This window comes from Durio zibethinus, chromosome 23, assembly GCF_047325235.1.
Source record: "Durio zibethinus cultivar Kanyao isolate XHJ-2024 chromosome 23, ASM4732523v1, whole genome shotgun sequence".
Lineage (NCBI taxonomy): Eukaryota > Viridiplantae > Streptophyta > Magnoliopsida > Malvales > Malvaceae > Durio > Durio zibethinus.
Genome location: NC_143184.1, coordinates 1191302 through 1209402, shown reverse-complemented (window position 1 = coordinate 1209402; position 18101 = coordinate 1191302). Strand labels below are relative to the sequence as shown.

Here is an 18101-nt window from a genome sequence, read left to right as displayed (position 1 = left end):
CCCTTGCAACCTTACGAAGCTGATTTTCATTCCTTTCCCCCTCTCCTCCTCCTTGACACAAAATATAGGCTTAATTTATAGTCCTAGCATTATTCGAACTTACGACAAGGAAACCTGTTTAGACATGAATAAACTCTTTAAATCCCAGAAAACTGAGATAACAGACAACATCGTCGACGTCGTTGAACATGTAACTAAAAGTGAAACCCAATCAGATTGGCATAATGGAAACATTCTGATCAGAAGTGAGAGCTGTTCAGGATTAAACGACATCGTGAAAGAAGTAATTGGGGAAGCAGAATCCCATCCCGTTATTGTTCGACCAGGTAAAAACAAGGCTCTTTACGACTTTGCGGAGATTTCAGGAGCACTATATCATGCAGAAAAGAATGTAATTGCGAGGAGATTGAAAATCAGTCATAGGAATTTCACAAGGAAACTGTTGGACTCGTGACAACCTAGAAATAATATATTACAATAAATTTATAGCAATAATCAATAATCAACAAACAATAATAAAAAAAAAATACATCAAATTTTAAGTGAAAATTTATTTATTATAAAAAAAAATTATAAATCATCAAAAAAATTTTACTATCAAATAATATATATATATAAAATTTTCTTCTAACTAAAATTAAAACTAATTAACTCTTTTTTTTTCTGACTTATTTTTCTTTTCGGCGCCACACACTTCACGCCAAAACTGCTCCCTTTTATTTTTATTAAGTAGAGTTCTCAAAGACCAAAGGCTTCGGGCATTTAATTTATCAAATATGATGGAATGGGGCTGGATCTCACATTCCTAACAGAAGCAACGAAAACAGAATATATGGAGAACGTAGATCTTAAAAGTTTTGTATAATGCATCGGCGACGTTTCGACTTTGGAAGTAGTTTAATAGAATGCTATATGAAAATCATATCAATGCTCATTTGCTTTGCTCAGGAATTATGCTAACTTTTGATCATCATATTTGGTGTTGTTTCGCTAACGCTAGATTCAGCGAGTGTCGTTTGAATAACTTGTTTGAGTAATCTCTTCTCTGCCTAATTGATTTCCGCAAAATATTTCGGGGTTTTGTACCTTTTCACCTTGCATTATCATAGTTAGTTAGCAACTGCTAATCCTTTACTCCATGTTTCTCCTTTGTTTAATGGTAATTCCAATTTCCAGCCGCGGCTCATTATTATGAAAATAAGAAGGGTCAGGGTTTTCATTTTTCTTAGAAAGGGTGTGGGAATTCATTAATTTGGGTTCTGAGTTTTGTCAAAAAAGGTGACCCCATGATTTTGAGATTTTAAGATTACACTAAACACATGGAGGATTTCATTTCAGGTTCTTGTGATGAAATTGGGGAGTATTTTTTTTGCCACTCATCGATCAATGAGAGAAAGTAAGTTAAATCCTGAAGCTGAGGAGAATTCGCATAATAATACCATGATGTGAAACTTCGCTATCGTGTTAGCTTACAAGTTTTGTCTTTATTAATGTCCATGCTTTCTCATTTAATTCATACTTTCTTGTATTATTTGCTATTACTCATTTCATGCTTGTTGATTTCTTGTTTTGCCTCGCTGGATTGCTCTTAATTCACTGGTGTCCCTTGTTGCAATTTCCCAGAACTTGTTCAAAATTCAATTCAATTTTTTCTGCCTTCAGACTTGCCTTTAATTTCTTGAACTTTGCAAGTCCTTATCGCGAACATTTACCTCTTTGCTTGATTTGAGTATGAAAAACAGCGAAACCAGCCTCAACTTTTTAGCCTATAATTCAGCTACCAGGCTTGCTCTAACCTATAACTTTTTGCGAAGTTCTTGATAGTAACTGTTTTCAGTCACGACCTTTAAAATAAAGCAGATTTTCTGCGTTGAAAGTAATGACTTCTGTACTAGAAGTTCTTTTTTTCTTAATAAAAAAAAGGGGATTAAACCCTTAGAATTAGAAGAGTCATAACTCACAAACCAGACTTGGCCAGCGAAGATTTTCTCATCTAAGGAGGGACGTCCCCAAATCACATAAGACAAATTGGGTTGGCAATCCAACTCCTGTCCAACCGGTTCTAATTTGATCCAAGAGTTGAAATTTTTATTTTAAATCAAATTTAAAATCAAATAAGATATTTTTGAAATAAAATTGCGATTAAATAGGAGTTGGGTTTTATATAAATCTATTTTGATTTGATTTGATCTTATATATATTATTATTTATTTAATTTTATATTTATATATTTATATTTTAAAACAATGTTTTATATTAAAAATTAATATTTTATTAATTTTAAATAAAATCAATTATATATTTAAATATATACTAATCAAATCAAATTTTAATATAAAAATAATATTTTAGTATTAAATTGAGTTCGAATATTAATGATATAAAATCGACTTGGATTCAAGCCAGGAAAAACACGTTCAACCCCACCGACCGCCGTCTCCAAGAACAAATCCCAGCACCGAAATTTAAAAGTTGAAAAGAAAACCAAAAAGTTGAATTAATTGTTTCTTCTTTCGTTGTCAAATGACAAATGCTACACCTAAAGCAATTATTCTGATAGTAACAAATGAGGGAATTCTAAAAATTACGTGTTAACCACGTTCCAATCAAGTGCAGCTCTTCCACAAATAGTAGTAGTAACACTTTTTGTTCTTTTCTGAATCCATGATAAGTCGGTGATTACGAAGGTAGGGAGGCAACTATCAAGGACAAAGAGCTCATACAAAGACTTAACCTTCTTTAGTCGAAGTTATTCAATGATTTCAATAGCAGTATCTCTTTAATTTTTACCGTGGGACAAAAAAAAATGAAAAAAATAAATTTCCAGTTTTTTATTAGATTTGTAGAAAACTGGAAATAACATTAGCCAGATGATATGAAGGAAGATCGTCCCGTGCAGTTGATGGGGGGAGATGTTCCATAAAAGTACTGCTTTTATGTCTATATCAGGTATTTTGTAAGTTTGTAATTTTATGTAAAACCCAAAAAAAAAAAAAAAAAGTACTAAAGTTTAATGAATAAGTAATGAAGAAAATAATAGGAGTTAGGTGAGAATTTTATGATTCTTTATTTGTTTAGGTATAAAGACATGATAAAGGATGTCATTGAACATGCTGAATCGATATGATACTTTTATAATTGTATTATATTTACTTTGTACTGTAAAATTATTATATTGTAATTTAGATTAAGTTTCATAAAAATATATTTTTTATTTTTGTAAATTTATATATATTTTTATTGAAATTTTAAATTATTATTTTTATATTGTATTCAATATTATAAATTTTAAACATGACAAATGAAAATAGTGTTCAAAACATTAGCTCAAAGGCTACTACCGTATCAATGTAAGCTAAGCCTGGCAAAATAGAGCATACTTTAGTAAATTCACGCCAACAAAAGAGGGATCTTGTTTGTTGCATGTCATATAATGGACTTTTATTATATTTTTCAGATTGTGGTTAGGTCCATTTTGACTATGAATAGAGTGATTTAGGGAATGAAAACAACTACGATTGATTGCTGGATTAAAAGCATGTCCTCCGACAAAAGTTCTTTCTTTATGATCTATGCCAACATAATCATTGTCATTAGCACTACTTATTTGAGCTAATTCTAGTTGAGGAAATGAATTTATTAACGTTGTTAATAGTATTGTCCTTTATGTTAGATTTGTGAACACTATAACAGTGAATTATGTTGACTTCTTATAGCATTTCTAGATTTCATTTGACGGTGCAAGAACATTTTTGGGATCATAAAATGGTGAATGTCTAGTCCTTCTAACTTCGTTCACGTCTATTTGATCAAAGAAAATTCAAACTAGTTCGAATCAATCCCATTCCATCCTTCAATAATTGAGCAACGACGAATGGATTAGTGATCCAGAAGCAACAGAGTTACCCAAGACTACTATGGAGCAGGTAAGCATAAGCAGGGCTTTGGACAGAATCCTGAAAAAGCTTCATGTAATAGAACTATTCTAAACCCCAACGCCACTTGCCACTTTTCTTTTACAGTTTTCCACTGCGAACTGAGAAAACTCACTGCTTCTGGTCTTGTCATTTTGCACTTAGCACAGGTGGGAGAGAGAGAGAGAGAGTCACCCAACCATCCACAACGAGCCAATGGTTAGGGTTTTCGGGACATGTGCTTTTAGTAAAAATAGAAGAAGAAGAAGTTATGATATTGAGTTGAGTTTTCAACAGTATTCTATTACTTCTGCTTTCCGTTTCCAGCCTTTCTTTTAGTCATTGCGTCCCATTTTCCAAGCCCTGTAATTAAAATATCCATTTCTTGTAATCTTGCTTTACCCTACAACGGCGTATAAATCTATAACAATAATTAAAAAGTATGGTTTTGAAAATACTGTAATATAATTAATTAAATTATCTATACCAATTTAAAACCATTCCGTTATTTTTTATTTTTTCCCATTTAATTTCTAATAATTAAATAACTAATGAAATTTAAAAAATTACTTTAAAAATATAAGAATAGAATTTTATTTTTATATTTTATTTAAAAAAAGTCCACAAGAAGCAAGACACAGCGCCTCTTTAAATGAGGCCAACCTCTCACTCTCTATCTTTCGTTTTCTTTTTTCTCTCTCCTTTGTTTCATCGGTAACAGTAACACCACCCCAGTGGGAGTTGCCAGGCGCCGTTTCTCTTTTCTTGCACTCTCCTCTCCCCTCTCTATGCCTCTCTCTCTCTGCAATAATGGTTAGTCCACCACTATCTTCATAAGCCCTGACCATTCTCTCTCTTCAAAATTCAAACGAGAAAACCATGGTAAGTGTTTCCTTTTTCTCTTTCTTTTTTTATTTTTTTGGCTTTCTCTCTCTTGTTACTTGTGAAATTTAGCTAATTGAATTACTTTTTCTTGTACATGTTTACAGTTGTTTTCTTCACATCTACCTCGTTGGCTTCAAGTTCTAGTTACTGAGAAATTCTTCAATGCTTGTATAATTCATGAAAAGGCCAAGAAAAACGAGAAGAATATCTATTGCTTGGATTGTTGTATCAGTATATGCCCTCACTGCTTGTCTCCTCACAACTCTCACAGGCTCTTACAGGTTCCCCCTTTAAAATTCGCCTTATAAATCTCTCAAAATACATCATCTTCTTTTTGTTTTTGTTCATAGTTCCCAATGTTCTTCTATTTCCTTCCAATTCTTGATGATGCATGATTTCAAGTTCAACTTCTTGTCATGTTTCAGATACGAAGGTATGTCTATCACGATGTTATAAGGTTGGATGATGCAACAAAATTAATGGACTGTTCCTTTGTCCAAGTAAGTCATAATTCTTGCTCCTTAATCCAACTTGAAAAAAAAAAAAAAAAAAAAAACCCACTTTGGAGGAAAAGAAGAGACAAAAAAATACATGTTTGAATTAATTCCCCTTGCTTTTCTTTGAGAACACGTTTCTCTCTGCATGCTTAGATATTTATGAACTGTGCATGTCTTCCAAATGACAAACAAAATCTTTGCTTGAAATTCAAATTATGTAAACTTTTTTTTTTGGTTTATTATCAATCATCTACTGTGTATTTAACCACCAGATAAAATAAAGCTGTTCACTACAAAGAGATGAAATTTTCAGAAAAGAAATGTCTGAATGATGAAATAAATCCTCTATACTCTGCAAATTATTGTTATTCTTAAATGGTACTCACTGCCTTTCCTTTCTCTTTCTCTTTCATTAGTCATACATAACAAATAGCGCTAAAGTGATATTTATAAACCAAAGGCCGCAGACAAGGCAGTTTAGAGGTTCCGGTAACTTCTGCTGCACCTGCGACAGAAGCCTACAAGACCCTTATCTCTTTTGCTCTCTCTCCTGCAAGGTTCCTTCTTTTTTCTTTTTTTTTTTTCTTTTTATTCCTATAACTCCATAACCACCATCTCCCACTCTTTGCACTTCTTCTCACGATTTCTCAATCATTTCACCTAATCTTTTCTCTTTTTTCCCCTTATAACAGTTTAATTATCTGCTAAGAACAGAAGATGGGCTTTCCAAGTTCCTGTTTGAGTGCGATTTTTTGCCTTTACCTGAGACGGGTTTGGATGATGGTTTGGTGACACCTGACTCGGTCCTTGAGCCTTCTGGTTCGACCAAGACGTCCTCCGGGTCTGGTGGATACGATGAAGTGTGGTGCAGGGAACTTGCTTGCACTGCTACGACAGAGATTGTGAGAAAGAAGAGGAGTAGCTTGACTGTATGTCGTCCGACATGCCCCCCAGTATCCGAAGTTTCGGGAAGTTTGATGAACCGGAGAAAGAAAACTCCATACAGGGCTCCACTGTATTGAATTTGTTGTCTAGGGAAGGGAGAGAGTCAAGGGAGATTGGGACATTGTTGGTATTTTTTATTTTTCATTTAAGGCAATTTACGGATGAAATGATTGAAAAAAAAAAAAAAAATCTCCCAATTTTGCTTATGTACAATCTCCTCTCCCATTGCAAATTACTCATCCTCAATTTTTTTTTTCCTTTTACATAGTTAGTGAGTAATACTGCCAGAGATTGTTGTATTATTGCATCACCCCTTCTTCTATCATGGGGTTATATAATTTATATTTCCAATTATTCTGTATATATATGCTTTACAATTTTATTTTAGCACTTTTTAAAATTTTTTATACAGTTTTTATTGTTCAATCTGAAATTTGAGGTTGAAGTTGTCTTTCGAATGATTTAAAGTGGAATTTGAAGTTTAATTTAATTGATACAATTATTTTTAAAAAGTTTAGTATCTACATTTTTTTTCTTTTATTCTTGTATAATTACCTCTTTTGTAAAAAAAAAACAAATGCCATTGAGTTTTGAATAAATAAAAAAATGTCATTGGGTTGTGAATGAATCAAAGACATGAATTAAGGAAAAATAATCAATTTCATATAATTGAACAAGTGATGGTTGTTCTTGAGTGAATGATTGCAATTATAAATCCAGAACTGCCTCATTCGCTTTCTCTTTTCTTGCTTTTCGTTTTTCCTGGACACAATAGCGACAAAATTGGAAGGCAAATAGGCGACGCCATTCAATTATTTACTGATTCCCTTCCCAATGTCTCTTCATTTGAGAAAAGAAGCTCTTGAGTCTTGACTAGTCTAATACTAATTTTGCATTTCAATCATGGTTGGAATTTGTGACATTACTTTAGTGATTTACATATACTTTAGTTAGTGATATCTTTGTACGTATATTTATAGAAATATTATGCTACTTTGAGATACGCGTAGACCACTCCTCGACAGTTCTGCATAACAGAGAAGAGATACTAATATTTAACTTGATTCTCTTCCTTTTTAATTATTGGGGTTACAGATAAAGGAAATGTAGTTATTTTAAAATTTGAGATCTTTGTTGAGATCACTCATCGGAATCAAAAGTTGTTGCTTTTCATAATTTTTTCCAGGAAAATTTTGCTTTTACAGTGCAATAATATTGGCCAGCTTAGACACTTTTTGGTTCAGTGGTCATTTCGGTTGGGTCAAACTTTTCTTTTATTTCTCCCTCTTTTCTGAAAAGGTCGGAAAGAAAGCTTTTAATTGCTGGCTCTTTCATTTAAGAAATTCGGCTAGGTAATGGCAAATTCTCATTGCATAGCAGGTAGCTGAGGAATGCAAATGAGCTTAGTAGACAAGAAGTGAGAGCCAAATTGCCAATCCTTTTATGAAGAAAAACACTTGGACAGTTACAAGAAATAATGGGTAGGAGAAGACATTGATTATTTGGATCCTGAATGGTGAATGTCATTCAATGCTTCACATGGCAAAGTACCTAATCTTTGGTAGTTAGGTTTCCAGCATGTTCCTTCTGCTGTGCTTTCTCCAAATTTCAATTGACCCTTCTTTTAAGTTTGCAAATTTCATTTCGAAGTACATTATCCATTTTTCTTTTCAGCTATTTTCAGTAGGGAATGGACAGAAATGACGTGACAGTAAAGAAGAGATTGGATTTATTTCTCTTTCCTCAAAAAAAAAAAAGATATTTCATACAAATCATACTCATGGCTGATTTCAATTTTTAAACTCATATAATAAACTCATTATATAGTTAGTTGACGTCGTATATATGAATAATGAATCTCAATAATACAAGTGTTTGTTTATTTTGTCAAAAGTAAGAGAATGAGATGAACTGTGACAGGTAAACGATTTGTTTAAGGAAATAAAAAAAGAATTTTCTTTCGTTGGCTGAGGAAATGAGAAATATCCTTTGGAAACTGAAGGGTAGATAGAAGTTTTTTGTCACCTGAGGCAAGGACAAGTGTTTGGCATTTATTGATCCTTCCTGCTGTGGTTTTCTTTCACGTGTCAGGATATGTATTTGGCGTTTGTCTCGTCTGGACATGAATACAAGTTGTAGTCTCCAGAATAGCTTTGAAGCGTGCCGACGTTTGTATTTAAAGAAGCAAAAGTTACAGTGTCGCGACCCCTGGTTTTTTAAGCATAAGAGATATCGGACCACGATGCTCTTGCTCTAGCTTTGCTTGCACAAGTGATAAGTAATACAGTTAATCGCGATGAATCTCACTTATAGCAAGAATCATGTGCTTCTGGCTTGTAACGCTTTTGCTTGGTTTGTTGATTGTTCAAAACCTCTGACAGGTAAAGGGATGAAGTGAGAAGTCGATTTTCTTTTCATTTACACAATCTACAATGGGTCCAGAAATTACAGTGAGGTTGCATTCGCATCGGCTGCCGTGTATAAGACTATGGACCAAAGTAGGATAAATGCATTCACCATTTCTCATACACTGTTAACTCGCTGTAATTGTAGAGCCCAATTCTGTTGCAGGCTGCTCTTGTCCGGTCAGCTTCTACTTGTCAACCTCTTTTTCCTCCTTATGTTTTTATCTTCTGTAATCGTTTTAATATTAATGCTTGGCAGCACATCCTGATCAATTCTTTATATCTGCTTGCCCCAAGTGGCCAGCCGCCAGCCTGCAGCATACTCCACAAACCAAATCTGCAATCACTAATCATTTGTGCTAGTACATATTAGGGGATCAGCCTTACCAAGAACCAATAGGAAACAGTTCAAAGAGTAGACGAGGCGATTAGAAGAATACTAACTTGCTTCATTGCTGTTAGATATCAGTCAAATATCTGTTCCTGGCTAGCATAATGAAATATATTAGAGTGTATAACTTGTTCCCGACTGAGAACTAAAAGCTTTGTTCACCCATTGTTGTTAGGAGGTGTTTGGCACAAGATATGTAACATCACACTTGGTAATAAAATTTCTCCCTACAAGATTACTAAGGTATATTCCCAATAATATTTCACATTTACATTTGATTCAGAGTGCTTACATGCAGGATTCTCATGTTTAATTTACCACTTCTAATGGCATCTTTTATTAAATTCCACTTTAAGACAAAAAGCTGAATATCTAATTTGAAAATTATTTTATAATTTAATTAGATCACTTGTAACATGAAAAATTAACACGTAATATCTTGTAACATATTCCGAAAAACTATTAGTTCCCTATCCACGGCCAGATTTTCTGTTGCTCTAAAATCTCATCCATTGTTTGTAGCCCACTTCAAACATCTAGAAAATAGAGTTAGAGGCACGTAATATATGTATTATTTATGGCCAAATACCAGATGGAAGAAACTGCTATCCCCATGCTGAGAACTAGACAAGCAAACCATCACAAAATGCATAGATAAGAGAGCACCACCACTAGGGTGTAAAAGGGAGAAACACACAGATGATCGATCTGCGAAGAAAGTTTCACAGACTTCTCTATAAACATACAGAACTACAGGTGCAACCATACTACTATTAGATGATATTTGAGAAGTTCCAGGGCTGTTTAGATCATAAACACACTTCACAGGCATCATTGTAATACTTCTCTGCTTGATCAAGCATCTAAAAGGCCTCTGCCACTCCTGCAATTTCAGGCACATCAAACTTCTTGCCTCTTCAAAAATTGCAGTTTCCCAGAAGGATGGGGGTCGATTGCATCTAGCATTGCTTCCAGCTCATCCAGCATTGATCTTCTTGCAGCTCGAACCATAAGATCAGCACCCTAAATGCAGCGCAAGAATGAACAATTGAACAATGAAACCAAGATAGAATCTTAAAGAACAAAAGATAATAAGTTTAAACTATAAACTCTTCAATTCTCTTAATTTCAATATAAGAACTAGTACTAATTTTAAGCTAGCTAGGAGACTGTTGCAGAAAATCATTTACATAATCTAAAAAAGAGCCTAGATATCAAGAAAATCTGATTTCAGGATCGAACTAAGAAAATTGAAACTCTGCAAACTTCGAAAACAAGAAGAAAGTAAGGATTGTTGGCTTTTACTATACCTATAATAAAGACTACAATGTCAATCGTTAGTGTCAAATCAATCGAAAGATCATATAGAATTTCTTGCCATGATCGAAATGTGGGATGATCAGTATGATATGAATGTTTGACATTTTCTAGATCAGTATGATATGAATGTTGGCGAAGCAGAAAGCAACATGATACTACCTGAATAGCATCAACAGTAAGGATAAGGGAAATAATCCGCTCAGAGAAGCGCTGGCGCTCCTCGGAATCGCGAGCGATGCTCTGCCTGTAAGAGTAGTTATTAAACAACCCCCTGGTTTCTTTCAACTTAGCCTTTGCCACAGCCAGCTCTCGCAAAGATCGTAAAGCCTTTGACCGACGGATCAGATACGCTCTGAAAGTCCTCTCTATCACCAGCGCCGCTTCATCTGGTGATAATACCTTCCTTTTCCCTCTTAGCCTGGCCACTGCTCCAGCTCTCCTCCCAAAAGCCTTTCACATTTCACAAATAAATTCAATTTCAGTTGCAGTCAGCAGCTATAAGGTAATTTCATCAATTTCCAATGGCATTACTGTCTAATTATTTAAAACAATCAGCAATAATTACGTAATACGATGTTTGAGTTGATTAAAGTAAATCCCAGACAAAGTTGGTTTTTCTCTATATTCACGTCTGGCTTTGATCAAGAAGACAAGACACAGTCAAACTTAAACTGAGAGGTGTGAAGTGTGAAACAGTGAAAACCTACTTGTCTGAGAAGCATGGCAGCGGGATCTGCATGTTCTTCGGTCTCCACCACACGCGTGGAACACACTCCCTTTGTCTTCTCCTTACCACCAACGCACGCTCCCGCATGGGACCCCAATTCCTTGATCTTGAGTGGCACTTCCTTCTTCCGAATACCTTGAATCTCAACCTTACACGTGTCACGGTTCTTCGCAACGTTTCCGTCCATCCTTCCCTTGATCTCAGCTGTCCACTTATACTTCCTATCAGTCCCATTCCCCTCCGGACTCTCGATCTCAGCCGTCCACTCGTATTTCCTCCCCTCCAAACCCTTGATCTCAGCCGTGTACTGGAACTTCCGGTCCGCTTCACACTTATCTGAACTCTTTATCTCAGCCTTCCACGTGTACTTCCTTTCCCATTCCTTAAACCGTTCAGGGCCAGCACCTAACTCCAAACCAGAAATTCGATCAAGCAAAGCCCCAGAACATAGTTCCAACTCATCTGTAGTTCGGATCCGCCGATAAAGGGACGAAACCGGAGTTTCCAAAAAGTGGGTCACATCTGTAACAGCGTCAAAAGCCTGATCAGACGGTGAAAGAAACGAATTAAAGAGGGTGGGATTTGGCTCAAAGACATCAAAGGGAAATGACAACTCGGGCTCTTCATATAACAAAGGAAAAACCGACAGCGAAGTATCGAAAAGGTTAAGTGGTCTGGCTAGAGACATGGGCGGGGCTTCAGAGAGCGAGGAGAAACTAGGCAAGTTTACTGGCAGAGCGTGGCTGTATAGTGCAAATGGTGGTGTCAAATCAGGAAGATGGGTGAGAAGGGTAAATTTGTGAATTCAAAGATTGTGGGACAGCTAATGGTGGCAGATCGGTCCAAGCGAGTTCTGATACGCCGCGTAAGGAGAGGATAATTGGATGACAATAGGTGATGTTGTCGTTGACAAGCAACATGGACATGCATGGATAATAATGAAGTCACCGAACAAACTTGGCTACTTTCAGAACAAAAAGAAAAAAAAAAAAGAAAACAGAAAATAAAAGGATATTTGAATTCTGATGTCTGAGTGATCTTCTGATTTTGTTATCAATAAAAAAATAACGAAAGTGCATGATTTAAATACTGGTGTAAAGAAAAAATAATAATAATGCATGGCAATTTTTGGTACAAAGTTTTTGCAATAAAATCAATTAAAGAAAAGTTTTTACAAATTTATCTTTTCAATATTCATTTTTGAAATTTACAGGGATATTTATGTTGTCAAAATTCTAGTCGATGATCACGAAACCACAATTTTTTTTACCAACAACAGAAGAAACCACTAATTAATTATTATTGGTTTATTTTCTTTTGAAAAAAAATAATCTTATTTACGTAATAACCTTCCAGTCAAAACTTATTTTATTATAAATAATTCCATTGATTTAATTTTTTAAAATATTATATAATATTATAAAATTATAAAATTTAATTTAAATTTAAATTTAAATTTTTATTCGATTCAAATCACATCGAATTAAATTTTATTAGTTTTATTTATTAATTTTTATATATTATTTTAATATAAAATTTTAATAAATTTTAATATAAAATTTTTATTTTTATTTTATAAAAATTAAAAAAATATATAAAAAAATTAAAAATTATACATAATTTAGTTTAATTTTTTTATTTTATTTATTGATCTAAAATTTGATTTGATATTCTTGTGTGTATATATATATATAACATCTGAATTTAATCTAAATTAAATAAAAAAAATCAATTCAAACATAGTAATTCCAAATCAATTTTTAAATTATTCCCTTTTTTTTTTACCACTACATCACCCAAACCAAACATCTATGAATTTCTACAAAGCCGTGGGATCCCCACCTGAAACGCAGGCTGTTATATCAACGGCTCAGAAGGGTCACAGATGTCACACAACTGTGAAGTTAGTCTCTTTTAACGAATCAAAAAAAAAAAAACAAGATCCAAAAACTGCTTTGGTTCTGCGCCCCTCTCTTTCTTCCCGATCTGGCAGATTCTAGCATTTCAATTTTCCCACGATCTTTTTTTTTAATTTTCTTAGGTAAAAAGCAATTAACAAAAATCTAAATTTGCTATGGGAGATCTTATCAGTATTCATCCAACAGAGCTTAAATTCCCATGTAATTTCCGTCTCACCTGCATCGATTTTTTTTTTTACTTTTATGCTTCCTTTTTTTTTTGTAAATTTTGGTATTAAAAAAAACATTTAGGTTTTGTTTCTATTGTTATTTCAGTATGGCTTATTTGATTTAATCTGTTTAAGGCAGGCATTAGTTTCATTTGTTTTGATTTTTTTAAACACTATGCACAGACAATTAAATTGTTTTGATTTTGTTTTATGGAATATGTGTGGCATGAAATTTCAAAGTTGAATTGAGGAAGCAAAGTTCATGTTCTATGCAATTGACCAACAAGACAGACAAATATGTTGCCTTCAAGGTAATTTAAGATTCATCTGATTTCACTGTGATTGGATTCGAGATTGAGACGCTTATATTGTATAAAATTTCCCTTCAACACTCTTAACAGGTTAAAACAACCAACCCCAAGAAATACTGCGTCCGTCCCAACTCTGGTATTGTTTTGCCTGGAAGTTCATGCAATGTCACCGGTAAGTGTTGTGCAATTTATATGCTTTTGATTCCTGTGGCAGCTAACGCATTGGCGTTTAATTGTTTTGTTCAATTTTGTTTCTTCGAACATTGCTTATGTCTTTATGATTTATTGACATGAAATTTGCTCTGGCAGTTACCATGCAAGCTCAAAAGGAGGCACCTCCTGATATGCAGTGCAGGGACAAATTCCTCATCCAGAGTGTTGTTGCTCCAGATGGTGCAACCTATATAGACGTAACCTCAGAAATGGTATGATGGCTATGCCACTGTTGTTTATTTTGTTAACTTTGTGGTTTCTGCTTTGTGGTTTCTGCTTTGTGTTGAATGGTTATAAATTGGTGTGATTTCAAATGCAGTTTAACAAAGAGGATGGTCAGGTCATGGATGAATTCAGAATGCGGGTCATTTACATTCCTGCTAATCCCCCCTCTCCTGTTCCTGAAGGATCTGAAGAGGGGTCTCCTCCCAGAGAAACTGTTCATGAAAATGGGAATCAAAATTCATCTTTTGAAGATGTAAGCGTCTCTGTCATTGTTGGCCGGAAAGAAAGTATTATCTGTTCTTTTCCCCTTCTTTTGTCAATTATTAATGGAGAATGCAATTTCTCGCTAGTGATATACTAGATGTGTCTTTTGTTGCTCAACTTAATGCAAAATTTAGGTATCAAGATCTTTAGAGGAGAATAAAGAGAAGTACTCAGAGGTATTTCATCTATCTGTTGCTTTATTTATATATAAAGCCTTTTCTATGAAGGAGCATTTCATCTTAATAGTTGTGACATTTTCTTGGTAATACCTTACTAGTTGCTATCTTTCTGACTGCCTAGGTTCCTTAATATTTCCTGCTCATCCAACCTGCTTATTGTTTTTAGAATATGGAATATGTTCAAATATGTAGGCAGTGAATGTTATTGTTTTGCTATTTGGTCTATGCCAATTGCATTTTTAATAACCTAGTTATAGACTCTTCTGGAATTATCTTCCAACTAGAGCTAATGGAAGTCCAGGGTAACTCAGTGTGTCTGAGTAATTGTGATAAATCTTGCCTAAAGCATAAGAAGGGATTTAAGTTTCTCTGCCTACTCTTGAATTTATCTTCTTAAGGCTGAATGATAATTAATCTTTATCAGAAAACTAATTCATAACCCATGCAATTTTGTGACATATTGATATATTTTTGAGATTGTACATGCATTAATGTTTTTATCACTCATTGGTTTAGATGTATTTAATTCGGCAAAAGTAGATTTATGTTTGAGATGCCCTCAAAACTTTCTCATATAACACAGTGCCATATTTGCTAACATTCCTCTGTTTCAAATCCATCATGTAAGATATGATTTTAACAGTTGTTCTCCTTCTACCTGCCATTTTCTTATAGCATTGGTTGTTCAATGTATTTTTATCTCCAGCCATCGTCTGTGATTTCAAAGTTGACAGACGAGAAATCTTCTGCTTTGCAACAAAATCAGAGGCTACGCCAAGAACTGGTATGAGTGTATAGTAGCAGATATCTTTGTGTTGATTATCTTATGCATCAAAACGTATCAATTATTGTTCCTTTTCATAGTCTCTGATTTATGTTCATCTTTTTTGAATATCCTATAATAGTTCCATCCATGCTGTTCGGTATTACTTCAACTCTAAGTTTAAGGGGTGAAATTTAAATTGAGTGGTTAAAGCAAATTTTCAATGTTGCCTTTGGTGTGATGACTGCTTTGCAGTTAATATTTTAGTTTAGTTACCACAATATGTTGGTGGACAGTATGAATTAGTCATCTTTATTACTGCTTTCTACTCACCACTATAACCCTTTTTGTTTATCTCAATCTCTCTCCTCTATTTTTCCTATCTAATCCTTTGTTACGAGAGTGCTGCTATATTTTGGTGTTTCACACCATAGTCTTCTAGTTCTCATTCTTCTTGCTATTCTGCACTACGGAATTTTATTAACTGTTATTTGTTCCTGTTCGTGCTAATTAAGTCTTTGGCATAACACATTCATCGTGCAGGAACTGTTGAGAAAAGATATTAGCAAAAGTCGTGCTGGTGGCTTCTCTCTATCGTTTGTGGTGCTAGTTTCTCTTCTCGGTGTCCTGATTGGCTATCTTGTTAAGAGAGCTTAGGAAGAACTGCAGTTGGAACCATCTCTTATGAAAACATTTGGGTGCAAGCAGTAATTGGCTGCTTTTTTTTTTTTCCTGACTTTTAGGTCCTTGCCCCAATAATGTTTTAATCATAGTAAAATGATTGATTGTTCAAGTTGAACAGGTGATTGACTCCGTGGTGGTTAGACAGTATCAAGCTTATGTAAACTAAGATATTCTTATCGAATTTGCCTTTTTCTCACAGTTTCACGAGTAATGCGTTTGTTCGATTATAATTTTGTATTTGGAGCAGCTTGAACAAAGCTGACGACGCATCCCCACTTTCTGGTTCCATAAACAGTTCATCAATGATTGCTAGCTAAGAGTTATGTACTTCCTAGTACTTCTACTGGTAGCTTCTTTACCGCTATGGGAAGAAATATCACTGTTATTTCGTTTTATAAATAAAACGATGACTTATCATCAATTCCCAACAAAGACAACAAAGTGGTGCTAATTATATTCATTGGATCAATCATGATTTTCCGACAAGGAATTTATAGAGTACAGAGAAAGGTAACAAGGACTCCTAAGACATTAAGTAAAATTGAAACAGTTAAAACACACATCAAGCACAACCGTACATAACTCTTTTATGACATACTATACAAAATAGATTGTACGTTCTTCTTTCACTAGCTGACACTGACAGGCGTTGCTGTTGTTTGCTTCTCCACTTCCAGCCCTAGGTTTGCCTCACCAGATTTCTTTTCAGTTGCTGCTCTGGGAGGACAGCGCCAGTTGCCTCCGTGGACTTCTTTAAGATGATGGCAACGACTGAATCCTCGAGTTAAAAAGGCCCCGAACATCGCCCCCAACAGAAACGCGGCACCAGTCTTCATCATACTAATTTTGATTGATGATCAACTTTATTCACTTTCTCTGAAACACCAAAAGAATAAGCAAATTCAGGAAAATTTTAGCAGAAGTGCATGCATGCAAGTGAATTGTGTTTTAATTACGCCGTTCAAAGGCTTATTCCCAATCATTTATAGTGACGGTTCACACCAGGCTATCCCCTTCCCCAAGGATCAACCCCAGTCCCAATATTTTATCTTTGCTTGAGTAACAAGGACATAGTTTTCAAATAAAGAGTCCGTTTCCTTGAAAGGTCATCTGATGGTAGCTTCCAGTTTTTGGACTCACTTTTTAATATAAAAGCCCAAATACTTACAGGCTTCAGTTCAAGAATCCAAAGAGATTTTAGGCTACTGTCTCTAAAGAGGTTTCTGTTAGGCAGGCCCACTATTGTTCTAACTCGTATCAGCTTGAAACTTTGAGCCGTATCAATCTCGATTTCGCACACAATAATAAGGTTCAGTTGGGCCACTTTTGTGAGCGTTTCGTATATTTAAGATGTGGAGCCCAAGCGCTCCCCAGAATTTCGTTCTTAGAATTCAAGTAACTATTGGGCTAGCGTTCCCTTTGCATCCATAAAAGAACGCCCAGTATTATATTTCCTATTCCTGCTTGGAATAGGATTTCGGTTTTGTTTTCTTTCTTGATTTCTCCAATCGATGATCAAAGCAATTGCCGGCAATAATGTCGATATTCGGTAAAACTATCTACACCTTATAGCTTTGGCAATAATGTCAAAATTATCATGTTTTAAGTAAACCAGAGTAGTTATTTGAGAGAAAATGGCAGATAAGAAGAGAATAATTTATGAAGCTAACTTAAGAGTGGTTTAGTTGACTAATTATCAGTATTTATATTGGATCTCAAAGGTACAGACATTCAAAGATGTCTGTTATAACCCTAGCATATTGTATATCGTTATTTTCCTCATATAAAAACTGATATCAATTTTTTTAAAGCAAATGATTTTTAGGATTTTCTTAGTATATTCACTTTTCGGATAGGTCTAAGTATGTTTAACAAATTTATGAAAAATTATCTTCCTAAAGCCTTTAAGCAGATTCGAACCCAAGTAGTAAAGCGAAGAACACACTATTTTTGCCCCTTGAACCAACCATTCGTCGCTAAAACTTTATCAGTTTGATTTAGTCTGTTTCATGTATTTGAATACGAAGCAGGTTTCAGCAGAGAAGAAAGGTGTTTAATACTAATCAGTTGAATTTAGCAGTGTTAGATGGTGGAAAGACATGGATACGTACTTCTTAATATATCCCAACATTATATGATACAGTGAGGGTTTCATTTATATAGTTGAATAATCCTTGCTCACAAAAAAAAAAAAAAAAGCCCAAGAATTTAAGCGGTTGGGAAAAAGCTAAAGTTGCCTCAGATTCAAAC

General features: G+C 34.5%; 3 protein-coding genes and 1 long non-coding RNA gene across 5 annotated transcripts; 2 read left to right on the top strand and 2 right to left on the bottom strand.

Moving 5' to 3' along the window:
- The first annotated feature begins 4601 nt into the window (after window positions 1-4601).
- On the top strand, window positions 4602-6587 carry LOC111313003 (protein RGF1 INDUCIBLE TRANSCRIPTION FACTOR 1-like). Its single transcript, XM_089752566.1, has 5 exons — window positions 4602-4796; window positions 4904-5080; window positions 5225-5299; window positions 5713-5853; window positions 5989-6587. Exons 1-5 carry the CDS (start codon window positions 4794-4796, stop codon window positions 6316-6318), a joined length of 726 nt encoding a protein of 241 aa, XP_089608692.1. The 5' UTR covers window positions 4602-4793; the 3' UTR covers window positions 6319-6587.
- Window positions 6588-9586: 2999 nt separating this feature from the next.
- On the bottom strand, window positions 9587-12893 carry LOC111313275 (uncharacterized). The gene is made up of 5 exons (XM_089752974.1): window positions 12870-12893; window positions 11945-12045; window positions 11065-11827; window positions 10517-10807; window positions 9587-10060 (listed from the first exon to the last, which is right to left on the bottom strand). The coding sequence occupies exons 1-5, from the start codon at window positions 12891-12893 to the stop codon at window positions 9938-9940; spliced, it is 1302 nt and encodes a 433-aa protein (XP_089609100.1). The 3' UTR covers window positions 9587-9937.
- An 86-nt stretch (window positions 12894-12979) lies between these two features.
- On the top strand, window positions 12980-16049 carry LOC111313773 (vesicle-associated protein 1-3-like). Of its 2 annotated transcripts, none has more exons than XM_022914515.2 (8): window positions 12980-13204; window positions 13453-13523; window positions 13614-13695; window positions 13833-13948; window positions 14056-14214; window positions 14360-14401; window positions 15111-15188; window positions 15711-16049. In XM_022914515.2, exons 1-8 carry the CDS (start codon window positions 13159-13161, stop codon window positions 15822-15824), a joined length of 708 nt encoding a protein of 235 aa, XP_022770250.2. In that variant the 5' UTR covers window positions 12980-13158; the 3' UTR covers window positions 15825-16049. The 2 variants fall into 2 exon arrangements, with proteins under 2 accessions (XP_022770250.2, XP_022770251.1); XM_022914516.2 differs by having other exon boundaries at window positions 15080-15188.
- Window positions 16050-16283: 234 nt separating this feature from the next.
- On the bottom strand, window positions 16284-17290 carry LOC149512065 (uncharacterized). Its single transcript, XR_016332527.1, has 2 exons — window positions 16808-17290; window positions 16284-16727 (listed from the first exon to the last, which is right to left on the bottom strand). It is a non-coding gene; the product is annotated as an uncharacterized LOC149512065 (long non-coding RNA).
- Window positions 17291-18101: the final 811 nt, after the last annotated feature.